Source organism: Vombatus ursinus, unplaced genomic scaffold (assembly GCF_900497805.2).
Source record: "Vombatus ursinus unplaced genomic scaffold, bare-nosed wombat genome assembly UNPS02014833.1, whole genome shotgun sequence".
NCBI lineage: Eukaryota > Metazoa > Chordata > Mammalia > Diprotodontia > Vombatidae > Vombatus > Vombatus ursinus.
The window spans coordinates 2,227,208-2,250,722 of NW_020954611.1; the positions used below are offsets into that span (position 1 = coordinate 2,227,208).

At 37.3% G+C, this 23,515-nt stretch overlaps 1 protein-coding gene across 8 annotated transcripts in view; it reads right to left on the reverse strand.

Moving 5' to 3' along the window:
* Window positions 1-430: 430 nt before the first annotated feature.
* FGFR2 (fibroblast growth factor receptor 2) overlaps window positions 431-23,515 on the reverse strand; it is a 117,871-nt gene continuing 94,786 nt past the window's right edge. For all 8 annotated transcript variants that reach the window (XM_027839807.1, XM_027839806.1, XM_027839804.1 and 5 more), the window contains 9 exons: window positions 23,111-23,262; window positions 19,935-20,056; window positions 16,225-16,335; window positions 15,418-15,608; window positions 10,418-10,540; window positions 8,207-8,277; window positions 6,376-6,513; window positions 4,604-4,709; window positions 431-2,159 (listed from right to left, as the gene is read on the reverse strand). In XM_027839807.1, the coding sequence (XP_027695608.1) occupies window positions 1,995-2,159; window positions 4,604-4,709; window positions 6,376-6,513; window positions 8,207-8,277; window positions 10,418-10,540; window positions 15,418-15,608; window positions 16,225-16,335; window positions 19,935-20,056; window positions 23,111-23,262 (1,179 nt within the window). In that variant the 3' untranslated portion in view covers window positions 431-1,994. The remainder of the gene's footprint in view (window positions 2,160-4,603; window positions 4,710-6,375; window positions 6,514-8,206; window positions 8,278-10,417; window positions 10,541-15,417; window positions 15,609-16,224; window positions 16,336-19,934; window positions 20,057-23,110; window positions 23,263-23,515) is intronic.

Consider the following 23,515-nt stretch of genomic DNA (forward strand, 5'->3'; position numbering starts at 1 on the left):
AGGGAACATGAGAAAGGTTTTAACAATCACATGACTATATTGATTGATGGACAAAAAAAAAAACAACCCTACATCTTTTCATTTTATGAAGTAGCTTTTGATGGAAATTGTACTATCCTCTGGGCATCTTTTAATTTTTTTACCTGTGAATTACAATTTAAAATCCAACCTAGACGGTATTCATCTGACCTGTCTCTAAGTAGCCTGGCAGCTCACAGACTGTCCAGTGGATATCTTCATCTTCTATGACCTTTGGTTCCCCAGAAGGGTTACTCTAACCATGTTTTTCTTGTAGTAACAAATCACCTCCGAGTAGCTGCCTCTACCCTTTTGCCTCTCCTGGAACAGCCATCATCATCAACATTGGGGCCAATACCGCCAAAGAGAGCAAACCATTTGGTAAGACACAAGAATTAAAAAAATATGCTGTGTGACATTTATTTTGTCATGTTAACATTAATATCTGTAGAAACATTTTATTGTCAGTACAAAAGTTAACAATTTTTTAATACTTTCTCCAATTTCTTAATACGTAAAATCAGTGTAATCTGCATTCATACCGCATGGCTATAACAAAGTGAGTGGGTGTTTTGAAAGCAAAACACAATACTTTAATACAAAATGATTAATACAGTGATCTTTCCTCTGACATCAGTACTAGGCCTGATCTTTGGGTGAGGTCTTGTTGGAGATAGGGTGAAGCAATCCCTTAAAAAGATGGTAGTATTCGTCAATCATCAGCAGAATAACTTTGCATTTTAATTTTCATTTGTAATATTTGAAGATCCTAAAAGGCTTCTTTTAAGGCCAAAGAATCTGGAACCTATTATCAGAACTCACTGAAGAGAATGCTAGCTAATCTGATTAATGTGCAACTTGGGGGCAGAAGCCCAGCTGCTGAGAGAGAAGTACATTCTGCTATCATTACAAGTCAGCTCCATCCTCTAGGAATGGATTAAGGCATCTTCTTAAGAGAATGATGGTACTCTTTGTCCTGGGAAGGACAATTAAATGTTACATAGGTTCCAATGATAGATACCAAGGATACAAAAAATATAATACCTTCTTATTAAAGGATTCTTTTAATATGGACATTTTGGGTTGGATAAGAATAATCATCTGACATTATAGTTTAAACACAAATAAATCAAAGCTTAATTCCCCCAAATTAGTTATATAATGTAAATATTTCTTTTTTTTTCCAAAGGATCTGATAGCTAGTAAAGTCTGAGCAATATGTCAACTAGTTCTCTGTGCTGCCTGCATAGAAATGCCATTTAAATTACAAAAAAAAAATAAAAGATTAATTGTTTTGTACATTACCAATTAGTTAATAAATTAATGTTATACCATTTTCCCTGAAAGCAAAAGTCTTTTTCCACCTCCGTTGGGTGAAAATTAAGAAATTCTGTGTAGAACAGCATTTATCAAATAGCTGTTTAAAAAAAAAGAGACTAATTTTCTAGGTGCATTGGAACATCCATTTTTAAATCAATACAAAAAATAATTCATTGTAAATATATAATATATATATTTATACATACTTTGAATATATTTACATACATCCAGCACTATATACTGCATTTGTGCTCTGTAAGTGTGTGCTGACATATATTTTCTCCTAATATTACAAAATAAACAAGGAAGGCAGAACTTGTGTTTGCCTTAAGTCCAAATAGTCCATTGCCAGTAAATTTCCAGTTGCTGCTTCCAGCAGGCCAGAAAGTTGATGTGGTGTGCTAGCCGGTGCTGTCCACTCCCCATAAACATTCATCTTTTCCTGGTGAAGGTTAAGAGCTTCAAAATGTATAAATCCTTACACGTGTCCCGACCAATTTTTTTTTTCTCCAAGTATTATTTATTCCTTATTATTCATATATACAAGCCGAAACAACTCATTCCTGGAGAAAACATCTCCCTGCTCATTGTAGGTAGGTTGGTGTTCAAGGTTCCCAAGTGTCCTTCTCTTTGAAGAAGCGAAAACTCACTTTTTTTCATGTTTTAACAGTGCCATTTATGTGCTGATACTTGGGAAGGCATGGTTCATAAGGCATTGGATCTGGGGAAAACACAGAGTCATCTCCTGAAGAACATGAGCTTCTTGTGTCAGGGTAACTGGGTGAATACTGTTCCAGAGGCCCACTCAGGTCCAAGTATTCCTAAAAAAGAGCAAGGAAGGCACTTAATGTTAGACTAGTGATTTCAAGTTGTGATGGAGAATGATGTTTGTGCCAGAATCAGGTAGCACCACCATGACACATGGAGATATCTTTAGTATATATTATCATATTACACAATAAACGACATTGTATCTACATTAAAATATTATAGTAATATAGAGTACATCATTAGTATATTTAATGTATATTAAAGAATTTATTCTAGAGTAGAGACTTAATATGAAATTCATTACCTTCAGGCATGGTACATAAGGAAAACACAAATAAATATCAAAATAAATTCATAAATGATGCATCCATAATTAATTATTAAAAAGAATATGGTATTGTGTAGGTTATATTCCCAAACTTTGAGGGATCAATGTTCTCTCTTTGTATAGCTATCAGACAGACTACTGGAGTAAGAAGGGAAAAGAAATTATTAGTTTGGGCCTACAAGGCAATTCTTTTGTTAAAACAGAGCAAGTAGCTTCTCTGGTTCAGTGAAAAACAACCACCAGTCTAGCCAAAGAGCCAAAACCTGAGTAGCTATCCACAAAGTATCCTTCGGTGGCATTACCCACACCCGTATAAGTCATGGGGCTATTCTCATGCACATTTATGTACCACTTGACTCTGTTGGAGAAGAAGCAGATTTTGTGAACAATAACATGGGCACAAAGGAGCCCAACCTCAGCTTTATTAGGAAACTAGGCACAGAACGTTGGCGACTACGCATTAAAGAAAAAAATAATAATAATTTATCATAATGTTTGGCAAGAAGAAAAATCCCCATCTGAAATGGTGGTTGTGTCAGTTCCAACAACATCAGCATTAACCGCACAACTGGAAACAAACACACCCACCACATCAAAAGGGAACTTTTCGCTTACAATGATAAAAATGAAATTTCGTCCTAAATGGAACCATTTTTCTCTAGCGTATGGTAATGATTTCCAGAAGGAAAGATACTTCAATTTTTTTATACTCCTTTGGTCAATATGACTATCTGCTTTTTATTTTAGAATATTAAATTTTACTTTTGAAATGATTAGAACTACTTATAATGCAAATAAATAAATAACCTAAGAGTTAGGACAGTGATTGGCTCATTCAAGCATCTCTTTAGCACTTCTCTTGTTTTCCTAAAGAGGCCAGAACTTTTTAGATCTGATGTTAAAGGGAAGTATATCTGTAGATTCCAAATCTAGGGATAAGGAACTTATACTAGACTGAACAATCTTGGCAGGAGAATAAAGTTCATTTTTTTTCTTAAGACGTTCATTCCCTTTCAACTTGTGATGGTCAGCTGTACTTATTTAAATGTAGTTGCTCCCTTTATCCAACCACAAGGCATGATCCGACCCACAAGATAAACCGGCTGCTTTGAGATTTAATACTGCCACATTTAATTATTTTTTTAAATCACTCTCAAACTATTTTCTAAATCAGATATTATTAGAAAGGCTCCTTTTCCTTCTTAAAAGATCAGGTATCCAACTTTAAAAGTGACTTTTAAGAGGCCGGGGTTGAGTCCCTCCATTTAGGAATTTTATGACTATATCCTTAATTAAATTAAGCACTTTAGATCTGGAATAGTTTATGGAGGATTCTCTTATTAAACATTTCAAACTCAACTCACAGTTTTCTCTATAGGGCAAAGATAAAATTGAGAGGTTTATAAACTTCTTGATCAGGCCATGACTTTTCTTTGCCCATGAGGTTTCACACTTTAGATAACCACCAATACCACCTAGGTCATCTTTCCCATCTCCATCTCATTTTTGTTTATCATGGTGTGGCTACCACTGTTGGGATTTGCTGGGGATAAATTAAGGCAGTGAGGGACATTAAAATGCTTCTTTCTTTGGTCTAAAAATGTTTTATCCAAAGGTATGGCTTATTGATTTTTGTTTTTCTTTTACAGAAGCTGATCCTTCCTATCCCAAAGAGGAATGTACAAGTCTTTTACTCTAATGGTGATGATCAGCAGGAAACAATAATTACTTCACCAAAAACATTTAAGTTAGCCTGAAATTTGCTGTATGTTCTTCTTTATAAAGCAGAATCCAATTTGTACATTAATTCTAGCTCCTTCCACATGTGAAATTAGTGCAAAAAATCATACACTGGTTCCCCTCCCCCTCTCCCACCCAGAAGGGCACAAAAATATAACAAATAAACATATTTTGTGAAAGCTGTGATGCTAAAAACATGATGAAGTCCCCTCTCAGTGTGTGACTTTCTTTTAAGTTCACAACCCAAGTAAGGCAGCTCCAAGAAAAATCATGATTTGATTAAAATACATAGTTTAACTCTGTCTGACCCCAGCAGGAAAAATGATAAACTCTACTACAAAACCAGACAGTAGAGTTTTTTATTTTAAGGAATTATATTCATTCCTTGATTCATAAATGATGAGCTTCTCTTTAGAGGCAACTTACCTCATTAGTTGTAAGAGTAAGAATTCGGTCTAAGTCTTCCACTAACTGCTTAAATGTCGGTCTTTGAGAGGGTACTGCATGCCAACAGTCCCGCATCATCATATACCTGAAACATTCAATTTCCTCAGTAAATTAACTTCTTGCTAGAATATGTGACACCAGAGTATCCTATTTTAAGAAACCTCAATCAGTATTTTCCAAACAGCTAAATAAATAAAAACAGCAATTTTTATTTAATAAAATAATTCACTCTCAGGTTATTCTGAATAGTGATCTGAATAAAAATATTTTATATCAAAATTTTTAAGAAGAAAATTTATTGCATCAAAGAAGGTACATCTATCTTTTTAAAAATAATTTGAATGAATGAAAAAGCATTTATTAAGTATTTACTATATACCAGCACTTAACAAGAGTACTTGATACATAGTAAGCACTTAAAAAAATGTTTATTGTCTGACTGCAATCCCTGTGAAAAGTACTAAGAATATAAGTAGAAATTATTAATTGATTCCTTCATAATCAAATGTTAGGAGAAATAATGTCACTAGGGCTAGATGATTCCATAGGAGCACTGCTGTTAAGAATAATTGGTTGAGTATCATCTTGAGAAGATAGTCTGTATTCTACATTGATATCTAAGAATCCACCTTGTGAATTAGAGTCATTCTTATTAGTCTGATCATTCACCGATTAATTAGTTCTTTGAGGCCTAGATTCATGGGCCTCATAGTGATTATGGCTTTGGTCATATCTATTATGCTGAAAAGAATAGTAAGAATGACAAGAATACAATAAATGTCTTTATATAATATAGCTATTCATTAAAAGTCTGCCATACACTGAAAAGGACTCATAAGATTAATTGTATGAAATCCTGATGAAACAGCACACAATAGACACTATAGTCTCTTGTGCAATCACTAGGGTATTATAACATCATGTTTATTCTTAGTTAATCCTATGCCTTGGTTATTTTATGCCTCTGTGTTTAGGAGACTCATTCTTTCCAAAGAGAGCTCACATTGCACAGAAGGCACGCATATCACTAATGATTCACTTAGTTTGTATTTAAGTAAAGTATACATTGAAACCAGCTCTAATGGCATTGTAATTATGTTTGGTCCTCTAAGGATGGATTCCATAACCGATTTTTATCTTTGAGCCAAGCTATTGTCAATCAGATATTGATCCATTCAGCTTTTAGGAAAGGCTGTATGTATTAACCAGTGATATCAATACATGTATGAGTCTTCAATGGACTTATGAAGAATCTGTTCTCCATTAATCGGGCAAGCCCACACACAGGCCTGGAGCAAGGGGGTTCACCTTGGGAACGCAAGGCAATAGGAGCCATGACTTTCTGTCTAGCACACAAGGATGTCTTAGAAATATTATTCTGACTCTATTTCTTATAAAAGATGAACATGCCAGAAAAATGTACTGGTGGCGACCAAGTGAGACAATAGAATGCTAGAAAAAGGGAGTCCTTTGAAAGAAAATAAAGCTTGTAGCATGATTTAAAGACAACAGGTCCAAGTCTCTTTCCATACACCTAAGGATGATGTCTCTTTCTTTTGTGAGCAAGTAATGGTTGTCAGCATAACCATCAATCTTGGTTTTGGGACTGAGCCCAGAAAGCTTCAGCAATTATTCTTTCTTATAGCATGTTTAGATAATCAAGTGGCTTATGGAACTTAAATAAATCAGGACATGCAGTTTGAGTGTGATGAAATCTTAGCACCACCCCCAGAGTATACAATGGTCCTTACAGCTCATTGGTGCAGTTGGCTGGTTTGTCCATCCTGTGGCCTTCCTTGAGCAGCTTAAAGAGTTCCTCCACTGGGATTCCTGGATAGGGTGATCCCCCTAAAGTGAAGATCTCCCACATTAATACCCCAAATGACCAGCTGCAGAAAAAGGAGAAAGTAAAGCATGAACAGATTGGTATAAATCCAAAGAAATTTAAACATGGCCCAGTTTAAAAAATAAACACCCAGCCCTTTCTTGCTTTTGAACAACAAGTGAATAGACTGTCCTGACAATTAATCTTCACACACTCATTTACTTCTACAATTATCATGGCCCAATATTTATACAGACACTGAATGATGACACACGGGTATTCTGATGGAATTTTCCTCTGAGTATTCAAACCAATTTAAACAAATGAAACACTCACCAATTATTTTTTTTTTATGGATAGTTACCAGTTGGAGGGGCTAAACCCTCTTTATCTTCAAAGCCCTTTTTCAATGTTCAGCCTAATTCTTCAATCTCCCCACATGACTGACCACAAGGGTAGTTCTGTACCAGTATAGGCAGCTGACAGAATGGGGCCAGCTAACTAATTCTTGCAAAGAGCCCTGTGAGTTAACATTATCCCCATTTGACAGGTGGGGAATCTGAGGCACAGAGGTTACGTGACTTGCAAAGGTCACAGAGGGAGTTAGCACAGAGCCTGGATTAGAAGTTAAGAATTCAGTGCCTCCAGTCTGCTTACTCAGAGGATGACCCAACATGTCAGGAGAGTTTCACAAAAGAAAAATAAAGTATTATAAGGGAAAATGCCCATATTAATATTGGGAGTCTATAAGGTTACCATTTGGGTTTTTTAAGCCTAGATCAGCACAGCCACCACTGGTAGGGTAAATTAAGCAGAAAGACCTGAATTTCCAAGATGATTCAGGAAAAAAAGAAGAAGAAGAAGAAGGAGGAGGAGGAGGAGGAGGAGGAGGAGGAGGAGGAGGAGGAGAAGGAGGAGGAGAAAGAGAAGAAGAAGGAGGAGGAGAAGGAGAAGGATTTGTGATTGGAATGACCCAGCTAATTGAAGCTGTGAAATCCCAGTCATTTATGCTGGCATTTTAGTATAAAGAAGTAAAGTTGGCTGATAATATTTCAGAAGAAGAAATGGCAGAGTTGATTTTAACAGAAAGCCAGGAATATTTTCCAAATTTCCAAATCTGAATTCTGTAAATCATGAGAGTGCTGACTCTTTAAACACACACACACACACACACATTCCTCTTAAAAGAATGCTGACTTTGCCACAGAATCTTCATTGCCATTCTATATGGCATTTTATCAGAGATGCTAAGATTATATACCAGGAAACCTTTCACAGAATAAATATAGCAGGCAGGGCTTTTGGAAGCCATATAAGCTAACTCCATCTCACATAAATCTGCCTTGTTTTTAACAAGGCAGAAAAAGATTAATTGAAGAAAACTGAGGTGGAATGGAAAAAGTTTCAGGATTATTTTTTTAAAGGAAGTTAAGGAAATGCCAAGAGTCTGGCAAATTAGATAGGTGCTTTGTCGCCGCACATCCGTAAATAAGTTCAAGGGGGGGAAAACTTCCGCACTGACAGAAGGAGGTTAGCATTTTCCACCTTTCATGTGCTTTGAAGCCAGGCAGATTAGTAACAGAGCATTGGTTACCAGTCTACCATAAAATCCTTACTTTCTAAGGCTGACTCCTCCTGCACCTTCTATTAATGTGTGAAATGCAGCAAACACTTAAAGATGAAGAAAGCTGAAGAATGTTCAATATTCTCAAACCTCGACCCGAAGAAGAAACAGAAGGGAAGGCAGCCTTACTTACACGTCGCTTTGATGTGTGTACACCCTATCAAAAAGAGCTTCAGGAGCCATCCATTTGACAGGGAGTCGTCCCTACAAGTATTGGAGAAAAAAATAAGAAGTTACGTTAAAAAAAAGGGAGTTTACCTTAAGCTGTATCAATGTAGACACATCCTATTTGGTTTTGTAAAAACACATTTTGATGTTGCCCATCTTTTAAACAAAGGAGTAGAAATCACCACCAGTAAGTGTTACAATGCAGATCTGGGCTTATTAAATGTTTCACCACTTCTAAGAGTCATAGACAGATAACCTTCATAAAAAGACTTATTTTTCAGTTCAAACTAGGAGAGTTATTGTGTTCATATCTGACTTTCTTTTATTATTATAACTGAGAAGCAAAAAGTGAACACAGAAAATTTTATGTCCTTAATCTTTCTTCTGAGGAATCTCCCTCTTGAGGGATGAGGAACCAGGATGGTAGCTCCAAAGCTAGAAAGGCCTGGAGGCCACCTAGGACAACCCTCTTATTTTAAAAGGGGGAGGAGGTTAAGCGACTTGTCCAACATCACCCAAGTTGTAGGCATCAGAGGCAGGATTTTAACCCAACTCCTTTCTAACATATCATTTTTGTTGTTGTTGTTCAGTCATCTCAGTTGTGTCTGAGTCTCTGTGACCTCATTTGAGGTTTTCTTGGCAAAGATGTTAGAGTGACTTGCCATTTCCTTCTCCAGCTCATTTGACAGATAAAGAAACTGAGGCAAACAGGGTTATGTGACTTGCCCAGGGTCACAAAGCTAGTGTTTGAGGCCAGATTTGAACTCAGGTCTTGCTGACTTTAGGCCTGACACTCTGTCTATGCGCTACCTAACTGCCCCCAATATACCATATTGCCTCCCTAAAAGAGCTCCTATGGAAAGATGGAATATGATAAAATGCTTGTCATTTATTAAGGTAAAGGGACTAGTTCTGAGATTTCATTGAGATAGTAAAATTCTAGATGATGAAGCTCCTTCAACCAAGGCAAGGTAGCACTGTCTATGCAACCAGTATTAGAGAGTTGCTAAGTGACTTGGCCAAGGTCTCATAGCCAATATGAGTCAGAAGTAGGATTTGAACTCAGGTCTTTCAGGCTTCAAGGCCAGTTTCCTTTTCATTATGTCAATAGAAACAGATCCCTGTGGCCGCATATTGACTTTGAAAAACACAAACTAATATTCCTTATGTTGAATTGCATTTTTATTTATTTTGTTAAACATTTGCCAATTACAATTTAATCTGGTTGAGCAGCACTGGAGGGGTTGATACCTCTTCTCTACACCATAGCTTCCTCTTTAGCAGTTTCTAATATAAAGTATCGCTAATGTCAATCTTCAACCATTCTTCCGTTTTTTTAAAAGAATGTAGGAAGGAGAGGAGGATGCAATGTAGAGGGGGGAAGTAGATAAAGATGAAAGGAAGAGCAGGAGAGAGTACGTACCAGAGAGCCCCTCTGGAAAGTGCTAGTACCATGGGAAACCTCTGATCTAAGTAGCAGGTGATTATACTGCCCTTTGCCCTGGGGAATTTAAGGCAAGCAGGTAATGGGAATGAATTATAGCTTTGCCTAAACAGGCCCGTACTTGGTAATGAGAAGGTATGTGGTAGGAAATCTTTGGAATGAGTGCTCAGGAGATTGGTTGAGGATAAGAAAGGGTAGTTGAGTTCTTAGACCCTAAATCTCTTCCTTTGCATTGGCATCATGGTGTGTGGTATTCAAAGATATCTGTGTTGGTCTGGCATCATGAGGGACTGCTCCAGTATCCACCCACAGCGGGCTCCAGAATGGAGGAGGTAAGTGACAATATGGTGCTGAATTTACCCTCAAAACATATATAACAGCTGAATGTATTCTTGATTTCCTGTCCCTTGTGAAGGGTATTCAGCAGTGGGCATAGTCAAATGCAACAAATCTGAAGAAAGAGGGCCTGTGATAAGAAAATTAAGTCAAGCTAAAGTTGGAAAAGACCTCATTCAGTCTAACTTTGTTGTTTTGTGCATGAGTACCCTAAGGCCCAGGGAAGTCATGACTTGCGTGAGATAGCAGACGTCTTGGAACAGAGGTCCTCTGACTTCACAGCCAATGTACTAGCCTTGAAGAAAGAGATCACGAAGGTTCATTCCAGTTTTAAAATACTATAACCTATCATCTAAGAAGATACTGTCCTTTGGATCATAGTTGCCATCTACTTACATTTGTGGTCTTTTTATAGTAATCTATGTTGTTAATATCTCTGGCCAGGCCAAAATCTGCTATTTTCATCACGTTGTTTTCTGTCACCAAAACATTTCTGGCCGCTAAGTCTCGGTGAATGCACTGAAGAGATATAAAGAGAAATCATTTAAAACAACTTACTTCACACCAGCAAGAAAGCAAGTCATATTTTACTTCACAGAAAATTGGAAGTTATTTTCTTTCCAGTCAAAGATAAGTTATCACTACTTGATTTATTTTTTCAAGGTTTTACTGATGCTTTCTATCATTGCATCATAATCATAGGGGTAGGAGGAAGAATTTAGAGAAACTGTCTTACCAAAGAAGAAATACAACTAAGCACATACACCTGATATAGTGAACATTCTGCCCTGGTTGTCCCAACTTCTTTTTATTTTTAATCAGTTTTGGCTTTTATGATATCCTTTGTCCTTTATCTGGTTAAGATTCTTCTCCTAAGCTATAGTTGTAAAAGGTACCACCCCCTTAGTCTCAATTTAAAAAAAAAAGTGACCTATATAAAAGCCAAGTATCCATTTTGATCTTAATGAAGTATAGGGTATAAGATGATTGTCTAAATAGGAAGCTAGGTAGTGCAATGGTTAGAGTGCTGGACTTGAAATCAGGATAACCTGAGTTCAAATTCTTACTCAGGCACTTACTAGTTGTAAGACCTTGAACAAGCAACTTAACCTTTCTTGGCTTCCATTTCCTCATCTGTAAAACAGGGATAATAATAGCACCTCTCTCATGGAGTTGTTGTAAGGATCAAATGAGATAATATGTAAAATGATTTGCAAACCTTAAAGTGCCATATAAATGCTAGTTTCTATTAAAATTATTATTATCTAATTTATATCCACCTACTTTCCAATTTCCTCAGCAGTTCTTATCAAAAAATAAATTCTTCTATAATAATTTGTATTCTTTCATTTTAAAGAATTGGACTGCCATTCTCAATTATTTCTATTTCTTATTGAATTTGTTCCCCTGCTCTACTTAACTGTTTTGCAACCAGTACAAAATACTTTTGATTATTATCATTGAATATAATAGTTTGAAGTCTGGTAATGCGATCTCCCTTCATTAAAGTTTTTTCTCATTATTTCCCTTGAGATTCTAAAGTGCTCTTCCAAATGAATAGCTATCGTTTCATCTAACTCAAGAAATTATTCCCTTAAAAAATTGATCTAATAATACTAAACCTACAAACTCATTCGCATGTTATTGTCATTTTCATTACTTTGGCACAGCCTAACCACGAGCAGTGAATATCTTTTCCAATTTCTTAAGTCTTCCCTGATTTCTATGAAGAGTACTTTGTAGTTTTATATAAACCTTTTATGTGTCTTAGCAGATCAACTCCCAGATTTTTTATACATTCTATTATTATTTTGAATGGAGTTTCTCTTATCTTTTCTTCTTAGTTTTCTAAAACTGACTTTATGGCTTTTTTCCTTTTTTAAAAATGATGGTTATCTTTGGTTTTTACACCATCTTTATTTTCTAATAAATCCCTTTCCCTTCCACCACTCAGAGGGCTGATTCTACAGCTTTATCAAAGTCACTTTGTTATCGTTGTTATTTTTCCTTCTTCAAAGTGGGTAGAATAGCTATTTTATGATTTTATAAATGTTTTGTCACAGTATTGATACCCAAAGCTAACACACCATATTAGTAATGACTGGAAATAAAAGTTGTTATCTAAGTTTTATTCTAACAGTGTTAAACATTATTACAAATGAGTACCCCCTTTTATATGAAGTCTTTCCTGGTTGCCACAACTGCCAGTAACCTCCCCAAACTACCTTTTATTTAATTGCTTTGAATTTATGTGTGTATATTCTCTTTTTATTTATTCCATATATACTTACATATACATATATAAAATATATCTACACATACATACACAGATGTACAAATTCTTGTTATTTTCCCTTGTAGAATGCAATCTTCTTGATAAGAATGATTGGTTCCTTCTTGGTATTTGTGTCCTAAGCACCTAGGAGAGTGCTTGGCACACAGTAAGTACTTAATAAATGCTTGTTTGCTGGCTGGTTGATTAACTAATTAAACCATTACATGCCATAGATCAGAGGACAACTATCTCAAAGAATCCCTAATTCACTCCATGCAAGTTAAGTAAGGCTACTTTTCCATGAGCCATTCCACTAAACAGTCCAATTTTATTATTTTTACTTTCCTGATTAGTCTTCATTTTCACAAATTTCTATCAGTCTTGATGTAGGCTTAGGTCAGAAAGTAGGAAAACAGAAAAAAATTACTAATGTCATCCATTTCTGGCTAGACTGGGAGGTAGAAGTCTGAGACATTCTTGAGAATTCTATTAGTATGTTGTCAGCTTGGGTTAAAATTAGTTAATTATTACTGTGTTTCAATGTTTCTGCAAACTGAATCTCCGTGCCTTGGGCCAAACTTTCACAGTTGTGTATCTCCCTACAGATGGGTCATTCATTTGCATCTGAAAAGAAGGCCATGCAGAAGAACGTGGTGCCTTGCTTAACACTGACTAACCATTACAGTGGATTTCTTTGCAGGCTCTGTCCATTTGATATACCAATTCTTCCAAACACAAATGGAGTGATATCTCCTTAGGCTAATAGAATATAAGTTTGATACTAAGAATCTAAAACAAAACCTCTTCCCTTCCTAGAGATTTCTGTTATTCCCTTGAGAAAGTCAAAGCTGTCAACTACAAATAGTTAACTGGGGGAGTTGGGTCGCTTTTATTTTCTCTTCTGTACTGAGTGAAAGCCAATGGGGTGCAAAGGGCAAAAGGCATGCTATAAACCATCAAGGGTCAACTGGGAAGCTATATATGAAGGATGCTTAGGGTTTCATCAAAAAGAAACCCAACCATTCTGTGAAACTGGCCTGAAAACAGCATGACTTTGGCAAATAGATCTAAGGCTCGGATATTTATTTTTTTGTTCAAAACCAGCCAACAATCATACTGCACAACTACTTTGTATGCTTTTATTTCCTTTCTAGAACCTTAAAATGATCCATACTGTTGCTGACAGGAATCCCAGTTCATCCTCAGTTTAATCTTTGGCCCAATTTGCACCAAAAAAGTCCCCTGAAATCATCATACCCTTGAACTACCTGCACGCCCCTCTCTCCCATAGATCCAGAGTTCTTCCTTTCCATTCCAGCATGATAGTCATCACCTAAAGTAATCATTACAATCTCTCTCTGTCACTCATTTCCAATCCTGTCCCTGGATAGCTTATCTTTACAAACATAGTCCCTAAATGGTTCCAAGCTATGTGCTAGTGTAGCTTTAATTTGTACCTTCTTTTTCAGTCTCTTTTTTTGTAAAAACTGCTATGACTGTGTTCACCCCCAAGAATACATATACTTCACATGATGAAGAGAGAAATAGGGGAACACTTGGGAGACAGAGGATCATACAGCCAGCTCAAACTTGGCAGAAGCCAGGGATCTCATAATTTGTAGCATAATTAGCAGCAATGTGAATGCAAAAGTTTCTCTTCTCTCATTCTGATGCAGGAGAGATGCTGGTGACAACTACCCCAAAGTTTCCTGCATGGCCCACCTCCCACTTTCTTTCCTCTACTGAGCACCAAGGAAAGATATTATCTAGCTGCGATTTGAGCACTTTATTGATTCATTTAAACAAGTATCTCATAAGTATTTGCTATATGCAAACCTAGACTAGACAGATTTTTGAATAGAGATATCCACCTGTAATCTTACAACTGTACCTTTGAATGAGCCAGGCAAGGAAAATAGAGAATTACTAAAGCTCTCTCAAGACGAAGTGGATAGAGCACTGGCCTTGGATTCATAAGAACCAGAGTTCAAATCCTGCCTCAGACACATAACACTTACTAGCTATGTGACCCTGGGCAAGTCACTTAACCCCCATTGTCCAAACCCCTCCCCCCAAAAAAGACTAAGCCATATTCCTACTAAGTCCCACAGAGGCCCAACACTGCTAGAGATTGTTGCTGACAATGCACAGGCAGCTAATTCACCCCTTTCCCTCCTCCTGCGTTGGGGAAAATAAGATGAACCAAAGGGGTACATGTGTTTCTATAGACAGTTCTGCCAAGCCTTACATATGAGAACCTGCCTCTCCAATTGGATTGGGAATAACTTAAAATGCTCATAATTTCATGGCAGCAAGCATGATTCTAATTTATATAAGACTCTGGCAACATCTAACTTTATAGGGTCATACAATTTCAGTTCACTATCATGAGTGGTAATACAAATAATAATACTTGATGTTCACTTTTTTTTTTCTTGAATTGGAGTTATACTCAGAGATGCAAGTGGATTTCCTTGCTTAATACCACTAAAACTCTCAGTTGTCCTTCAAGGTCCCTAAAACCCTGAACCCAACACTCCAAATCTGTGTTGAAAAAATTCTCTAACAAAATAATTCTCAAATGCTCAAAAGAGCTGAAGTTTCCCTCCACAAAGTCCGAGGGAGTTATCTGAAACTCATAGAGGTTAAATGATTTGGCCAGGACCACAAGGCTAGTAGTGTCAGAGGCACTACTACATCTTTCTGTGGGTAAGCATGGAATTCTATCCACTACGCCAGGTTACCTCTAACAAGATACACAGAAGCAAAATAATCATCAGGAAGCAAATACATTTAAGCAACATCAATCTCCCTTAATTTTATAAAACAGCACAGTGAAGGATTCAATCAGAACTCTATCTTTTTAAGCTAAATTTATTTCCAATGAGCTTTAGTTACTCCTGGTTAGGATACCATAGTGGTACTTTTCCTCCACAAGGCAAATTTTGTTCTTAGCACTTTCATTAGTATATGTTAATATGATTAATGCATTGGAAACTCTTCCAAGTAGTAAAAGACAAGAAAGAATCTGATACAGAAAATAGGGTCTTTCAATTAGCCTGTTTTCTTCAAAGACATTTTAGCTTGGTTTCACCAAATACTGTAAAGGCAAACAACCTACTTTTTGTGATGCCAAGTATTCCATGCCTCTTGCTAGTTGGTACGTGCAGGAGACCAAGTCTTTGAAAGTCATCTGTTCTTCTGGTACCCGGTTAATGTCAAATGAATATTCCATACCAGGGGGTCTTCGGGCTCGCAGATATTCTCGTAGGTTTCCTTTAGAAGCATACTCAACTATCACATACAGTGGACCTGCAATATAAGATAATGCCATGGCTAATGTTAAGCAAATAGTTTTTAGTCATGGTGGCCTCAAAAGGCTTTTCAATGGGTAAGAGAGTTCCAAATTTCACTCAGAAAAGGACATTATATATTCTTTTATCCTTCTTTTCCCTCCCTGGTCTAATTCAGGGGACTATATGATTAGCAAAGGCATCCATTCCAATTTCTACATGGTCATCACAAATTCTCTTGACCAAAACATAGTACCATACCTTGAAGTCTATCCCTTGTTATTTGGAAGTTACACATTTAAATATGGAAACTGCCTTTTAAAAATGTAGACTCCTGCATACTGGCAGCATCATATAATCCTACTGCCTAAAATCACAACCCACTCTTTTTATAGGGTGTCAAAGAATTTCAAATGTTCCAGAGTTCCCTTTTGTGTTAAGGCTGTGAAACAATTTTCTTATGATATTGAATCAATCTTAAGAACCATGTTACAAATATTGAGAGCATTTTAAATCATAACAGAACATAACCATTTGTTTCAAAACAAATCTGTTGATAAGCACAACAATATCAAAACCAAAACATGGCTTAGTCAAAGATATATATATTAGATAGACAGATAGATATAACTCACCATCCTGGGTACAGGCTCCAAGAAGATTTATGATATTTTTGTGTTTTCCAATCATCTTCATCATCTCCATCTCTGATACTAGGTCAGAAAGATCTTTCTCTGTAGCATCATCTGGGAGGGGTAGGGGAAGAGATACAGAGAAAAAAAGTGATTTAAAAACAAAAAGTATTCATAAAAACCTATTAAAAAAACACTTTATATCCAGGATTGAAAGAATCTACGTAGGAACAGAACATTTTTCAAAACACAGTAAACCTTCTTAGAACTTTAAATTGGAAAGGTTTGTCTTAAATAAAGAGTTTCATAGTCAGGTCCTAGCAAGTATAAGACATTATTAGTGACGAAAGCATTACAGACATACATTGTTTTAAGCCAATCTAACATATAAAACCTAGTTTTTAGCAAGAAAATAATTGATTTCATAAAAGGGCTTTATGTAAAGGATTCCTTTAAGTAGTAAGATTCCTTAATATGTTTGAAATATAATTTGATTTACATAAAATTTTTACTTTCTATCATGTAAAGTGAGGCATGCCTGGTCTACAGACAGGGAACAGAGGATTCCTTTCTCCAACCAGTATCATGTCTTTTAGAGGGATGTAACCTCCTTTGGGGTTCCATGGCAAGGCAAGCCAAGTGGGCTCTGGACTTTCTAGGTCTTTAGTGGGGTTGGGAGGAAGAGGCAGGGAAGGTCTGCTTCCTTCCAATCTCTTCCATGGCAGCTAAACTCATGGCAGTTGCAGAGGGAGAAAAAATGAAGCAAAAACCAGGCATAACATTTGGTCTCTGCAGATATGTCTGCACAAATGGCTACTGGGCTGCACCATTGCCAAAAATTATTGTCAGATGACAGCAGCCAGGTTGATCCCTAGTAATCTTGCATTTGGGGCTGTGTAAGTTAGGAATGAGTGGGACACAATGCCATTATTTAAAAGATTATATATATATGCAAAGGGTCATACTGACATCGCCCTTGATCTACCAACTGAGCATTCTAGTGGAACCTAAGGACATTTAAGAGATTTTTTTCTCCCTTGCATCAACTTCAAGGACATTTAAGAGATTTTTTTTCTCCCTTGCATCAACTTCAAAGATAAATACACTACAAAAACATATCCTTTAATAACTTACAGGTTGGTCATCCATTAGTCTAATTTTATGTAAACAAACATATGCATGTGTATGTATATACAAATGCACACAGAAATTATACATATATACACATACAAATACATACTACATTACACACACACACACACACACACACACATCTAATGAGAGACAGCATTACATAATGGATAGAGAGTCAGCAAGACCAGGTTCTGTGACTCTGGGACATAACTTAATCTTTCAGTCCTCCAGGAAACTTTCTAAGACTACAAGCTTCAGAGAGGGTACTAACTGTCACTTTTTACCTTCTTACATGTAAAGTAAGGCACATCTATAGACAGGAAACTGAGGATTTCTTACTGCAGTCAGAGTCACAGACATATAGGGATGTAGTCTTTCTTTGGGAGTTCACTTTGAAATGTCAAATAGGCAGCTGGTAACTAGAGCTCAAAGGGGAGATAAGGACTCTGGGAGTTGTCTACATGGAGATGTTAATTGAACCCATGAAATAACCAAATGAGAGACTATAAAGAAAAGAGAAGAGGACCCAGGACAGAGCCTTGGGGAACACCGCCAGTTAGTGGGCACAACATGGATGAAGTTCCAACAAAGGAAACAGAGCAGGTCAAAAGGTGAGGGGAAAATCAAGAGAGAATATGTTCATGAAAACCCAGAAAGAAGAGAATATCCAGGAAGAGGTGATCAAAGGTGTCAAATCCTGCAGAGAAGTTATGTAGGATAAAGATGAGAAAAGGCCCTTATATTTAGCAATTAAGGTGTCATTGATAACTGTAACTATGGAAAAAGAGTTTCATTTGAATGATGAGATTAGAAGCCAGAATGGAGAAGATTTAGAAGAGAATGAGGAAAGGAAGTGGAGGTATACAGTATCAATAACTTTTTTCAAGAAGTTTAGTTGAGGGGGCAGCTAGATGGCACAGTGAATAGAGCATCGGCCCTGGATTCAGGGAGACCTGAGTTCAAATCTGGCCTCAGACACTTGACACTTACTAGCTGTGTGTTAGTTGAGAAGGGAAGGAAGGATATAAGGCAACAGCTAGTGTAAATGGTAGGAGGAATTTGGGATTTTTTTAAAGGATAGAGGAGATATGGGTGTGCTGTAGGCAACAGGGAAGGTAGTAGATAAGAGGAGAATAAAGATTAAAAGAAGAATGTGGGTGTCACCAGGGGCAAGACATAGTAGAGGAGGATGTCAGAAGCATGAGATGGGAAGAAGGAACTCTCCGCAGATGGCCTCCATTTTTTTAAGTGAAATGAGGCCAGAAAGTCCCCAGATAGGATGATTAAAGGAGAGGGTGCCATGGTAGTTTTTCAGGGAGAAAAGAAGATTTGGGCTAAGCACTGTGGTGAATAAAATAGAGAAGATGAAGGATTGTCTTGAGAGGTTTGTCTTAGAAAGGTACAGAAGGATTGTCTTAGTGGGGTACAGAAGGATTGCTTTAGAGGGGTACAGAAGGATTGCCTTAGAGGGGTACAGGATTGCCTTAGAGGGGTACAGAAGGATTGTCTTAGAGGGGTACAGAAGGGTTGTCTTAGAGGGGTACAGAAGGGTTGTCTTAGAGGGGTGCAGAAAGGTTATCTTAGAGGGGTACAGAAGGGTTGTCTTAGTGGGGTACAGAAGGATTGTCTTAGTGGGGTACAGAAGGATTGTCTTAGAGGGGTACAGAAGGATTGTCTTGCTGCAACAAGAGCCTACTGAGATTGGATAACACAAGTGAGGAGTGGACTCAGTCAGCATGGCTTCCTCATTTTCTCCTGCTCCATTCAGCAGCATTTGAGTAGAGGCAAAGGTGGTAGATGGTTGGAGTAATCCAGGGCACTTTCCTCTAATTTCTGTTCCAACAGAGTACAAGGGGAGCCAGGAGTTAACTTAATGGGTGACAGTCGAGTGCTGCAGATGAAAGCCTAAAGTAGGGTTGGAAGGTTAATGCATAAATGTTCAAACTCCCATTAAGCAGTTCAGCGTTTACATTTTTGGGTAATTGTTTAAATGTCCCAGAAGGATATACACTCCTAGCACTGGTGTTCATTTAAGTTCATTTCTGACTTTTTAAGAGATTTCCCTAGCCAGCTTCATTTCTCTTTGTTTCGAAAGCAAAACAAAACCTATGGCTAGTTGGTCCAATGTGTACCTTTCCCAACTCTGCATGCTAACATCCTTTTTAAGGCTGAGGCTTAAAAGTCTTTTGAATATGCTGAATTTGTGGACTCCTTAAACCAACTGTTCTAACAACCTTTCAATTTAGTACTAAGTTCATAAAAAAAAAGACAAAGGGAAATAAAGAATTATTGTCTCCTGCATATTCTGCAATGGCTGAGGTAAAGAGCCACCAAATTCTAACAAGGCTATGCTTTACTTGTAAATATACCCTTCTCAAGATAAATAGGCTGTCAGAGACACTGATTTATACTTAAAACTTCTCAACCTCTAGGTCAGCTATGTGCTCTCTGACCTCCTACTATGATAGAGTTCAGATGCTACAGAAGAAAGATTCTTGATAGAACTTGCCTTGTCCCCCTCCCTTCCCCCCTCCACCCTCCACCCTTTGCCCAAGGTTAACTCCCTTCTCTCCACTCACCTTTCAACATCTTCACTGCCACGGTAACTGCTTCTTTAGGCTTGTCTTTGTCGATTCCCACTGCTTCTGCCATTACGACTTGCCCAAAGCAACCTTCCCCAAGGGGTTTGCCCAGCGTCAGCCTAAATGTGTAAATAGGGGATTAGCACACAGCATCTGGTGAAGGGATGGAGCTAGTGAAATTCCAGAACTAAATATAAAAATCTTTCAACAGCTTGCTAGAGCACGGAGCATTTATCATATGGAACTAATGAGACATAGGGTACACACTAGACTTAGTATTTTCTTAGTGACTGTAAGTAAATGTCAATTACTATGGGCAAGGCTATGAAATTGAGGATTCAAGCTCTGTATTTATTACAGAGGGTATCCTTGTTAGGGAGCCGGTCAGATCTGATTAAGGAGTTTCACATCCTGACCCAGTTCAGTTTTAGCATTTTGAGAATGGCCTAGAAAAAGACAAGCTATAGACATTTTTTTTTCAGTTTTGAGTCCCCAGCAAATCAAGGTCACTTTAAATTATGATTATTCAAACACAGAGAGACTAGAAGCTTTGTGGGCATGCACGTCTCAAATTTTACTTGCCAGCTTGTTTAAAATGCAGATCTTAAACAAATTTCTGTCTGTCTGTAACTCTGCAGCTGGGGAGAAAAATAAAAACAAGGGGTGGGGGGGGGGTAATTTTGTTTTGACACAACAATTCAGAAAAGCCTTAGACTACAATATAATAACTAGGATACTCCAAATTGAGACCAAAAAACATCTTAAGTTTCCAGGTTTGGAAGCTTTCTGCACTCCATGCAGATAGTTTTATATTGTCCTTAGGCCTTACAGGAAAAACAACAGAAATAGATATTCCCTAATGGAGAAGCCTTTGGAATACCTAAGAATATGGTTTTGTAAGTTGAGCATAATAGTGTGGTAAAGAATCTAGCTACCAGTAGTAAATAGCCTTTAAGTTAAGTATATACTGGTTTGAAAAGGGTCAACATAAAGACTGAAAGGCAGTATATGCTATGCTGAGGTCATTCTGCTTTTTATCCAGAATTAAAATTCAATTTAACATCTTGGCAGAAAATAAACATTTGCATTGGAAAAATGGCTAATTTATGCCCTATTGCACTGTGGTTGTAAGCGTAACAATCCCCTCATTGTGCAAGTGTGGGCCACCAATCTAATAAACGGTCTCTAAGTAGCCTTCTTTCATTAGAAATTAGCTCCACCTACGTTTTCACTGAATTCTGTTTTTAAACCCCCAGGACTCAGATTTTCCATATTTAGTATAACCCTTCTGTAAGGACAAACCAAGTCACAGGTTTGAACCTCTGCTATTGACCATATTATAGGTGATAGTTACAATATCAGTCTAGTGAACCAGTGTTTAATTGAATAATTATATTGCGTATATCATATCATACATGGAACTTTTAAGCTGGGAGGGACCCCCAGGGATTGAACAGAAAAAGACAAAGAGAGGTCCAATGCCTGGAACAAGGTTGCACAGGCAGTCAGTGGCATGCTTAGGACTAGGACCAAGATTTGCCTGAGTCTTTCAGAATTCTTTTCATTGTATCACAATATCTAGGCATATTTAAAGGGATTATAGTCTAAAGAACTAATGATTTCCTTTACTTTGTAAATGAATAACTTTTAAGTGCGTATTTTAAACTACATTTCTGATGTTATAGTTATTAAATGACATATGGTATCTGCAGGTTGCCCTCAATAAAAATAACATTATATGCATATATATATATATATATATATGGTTATATATGCATATGTATGTGTACAGTCAATCCACAACTATTGTAGGAGTAACATTCCTAGAAAATGGCAAGAAAGTCAATAATGTGAATGTTGATAGTGAACCAACAGGAAATAGGGGATTAGGTTCCTATGATCACCAAAAACTGCAATCTTTTGCTAGAGATTGCTGAAAATACACTTTTCTGCATGCAATTCTTCATGACAAAACATTAATTCTGATAATATGCACTTTTCCCAATGTAGTAACCACAAAACAACACATAAAATGCAGGGGAGAGGAGAGGCAATCTGTGACAGGAGGAAGTGCAGGGACAGTGTTGTCAGAAGAACCCTCAAGGTAAAAAAGGGAAAGGTGACACCTGACATCTCCAATCCTCCTTTTAACTCTGTTCCCCATGAAAATCATATGCCTCAGGTTGGGTCTCCCAGCTCAGAACCGAGGTCCAGCTGCTTGGGTCCTGGAAGCCTGGCAGCATGAGGAGCAGGGGAGGTAGGAATCGCCATGAGTCAGAGGGCAGAAATGACCACCAGCTCATTTACCCACAAACTTAGCCTCTTTTCCATTTTTTTTTCACTTCCCTCATGGTGCACTTGAGAGGTTACTTTAGCACTTTCTGGAACACATTCATAAATACTTTCATAAATATGCTCCCCCTTCTTGCGGATATAAACTTCACATTGTGCTTCTCATTTTTTCTCTATTGAGCACAGCCCCGAATGTCTGCAGTTGCCATCATGAAAGTGAAAATGAGGTTACTACTAAAATCACATGGTGAAAGGTAAGCATGTGAATGTGGAACATTGACTGCATATGTAAATATGCATTACTGTTGGGATATAAATCCATTCTTCAAGGATTTCTAGGTAAGAGTTAGTGAAATAACTATCTGCTTACTACACATTGTTTTGGAAGAATTTGTTTACCTCCCAAAACCAGGAATTTCATTACAGGAAATAGTTCATTCAGCCCAGAAATAGGGTCAGTATCTTTGCTTCTTATATTTCTAACATCAGTCAAACTCTAACACCCATGAAAGTCTCAAAAGAGAGATTTGTTAAACTCCCCAATCTGCTTTCTGATCTTACCATTCCATCTTAGCCTGTAAGTAATTTATAATCTTGGCTATAGCGTGTCTGCAAGTCTCTAAATTAGCAGGCCTGTGATCTGTTCTGAAGAGTGTCGATGTATGGTATCTGGAAATCTGAACTTGTTTATCCTATAGAACGTAACTAGGATAAAATTTTGTATACAGTAGGTGCTTAAAGAATATCTTCCAAATGAATATTATATATACCCACATATAGATATAGATATAGATGTATATAATATAAAACCTTTGTGCTAAAAGTCAGCTGTGGAAAGAACAAGCTTGTTTCACATATATCTTTTCAGCAGAAATACTAACTTGTCTCTTGGAAATTCCCATTTTGGGTCCTCAGGCAATTCGTACTCAGAGACCCCTGCCAACATTGGGGCATCAGCCGTTGAGGACAGTCGAGTTGTTATTCTCACCAAGGGTGTATTGGAGTTCATGGAGGAACTGGAGTCAGCAGACACCTGTTATTGGAATACAAGAGCAAAAGAAACAGATGTAATTCTGGCCCAGTCACTGAAATGTGGTACTGGAGGATACACTAGCCCAGCCAGATTGTAAATGTTATAAAGAAACTGAAGGATAGTCAAAGCCCCCAATTTAAGGCAGCCATGAAAACCTTTTTTTAGGATATAGGCCTCTTGTTTCCCTCCCAAGTTAATACTGTGTTTCACTAAAATTACAATACCGATACATGTGGGACAGATCTTCAAGCAA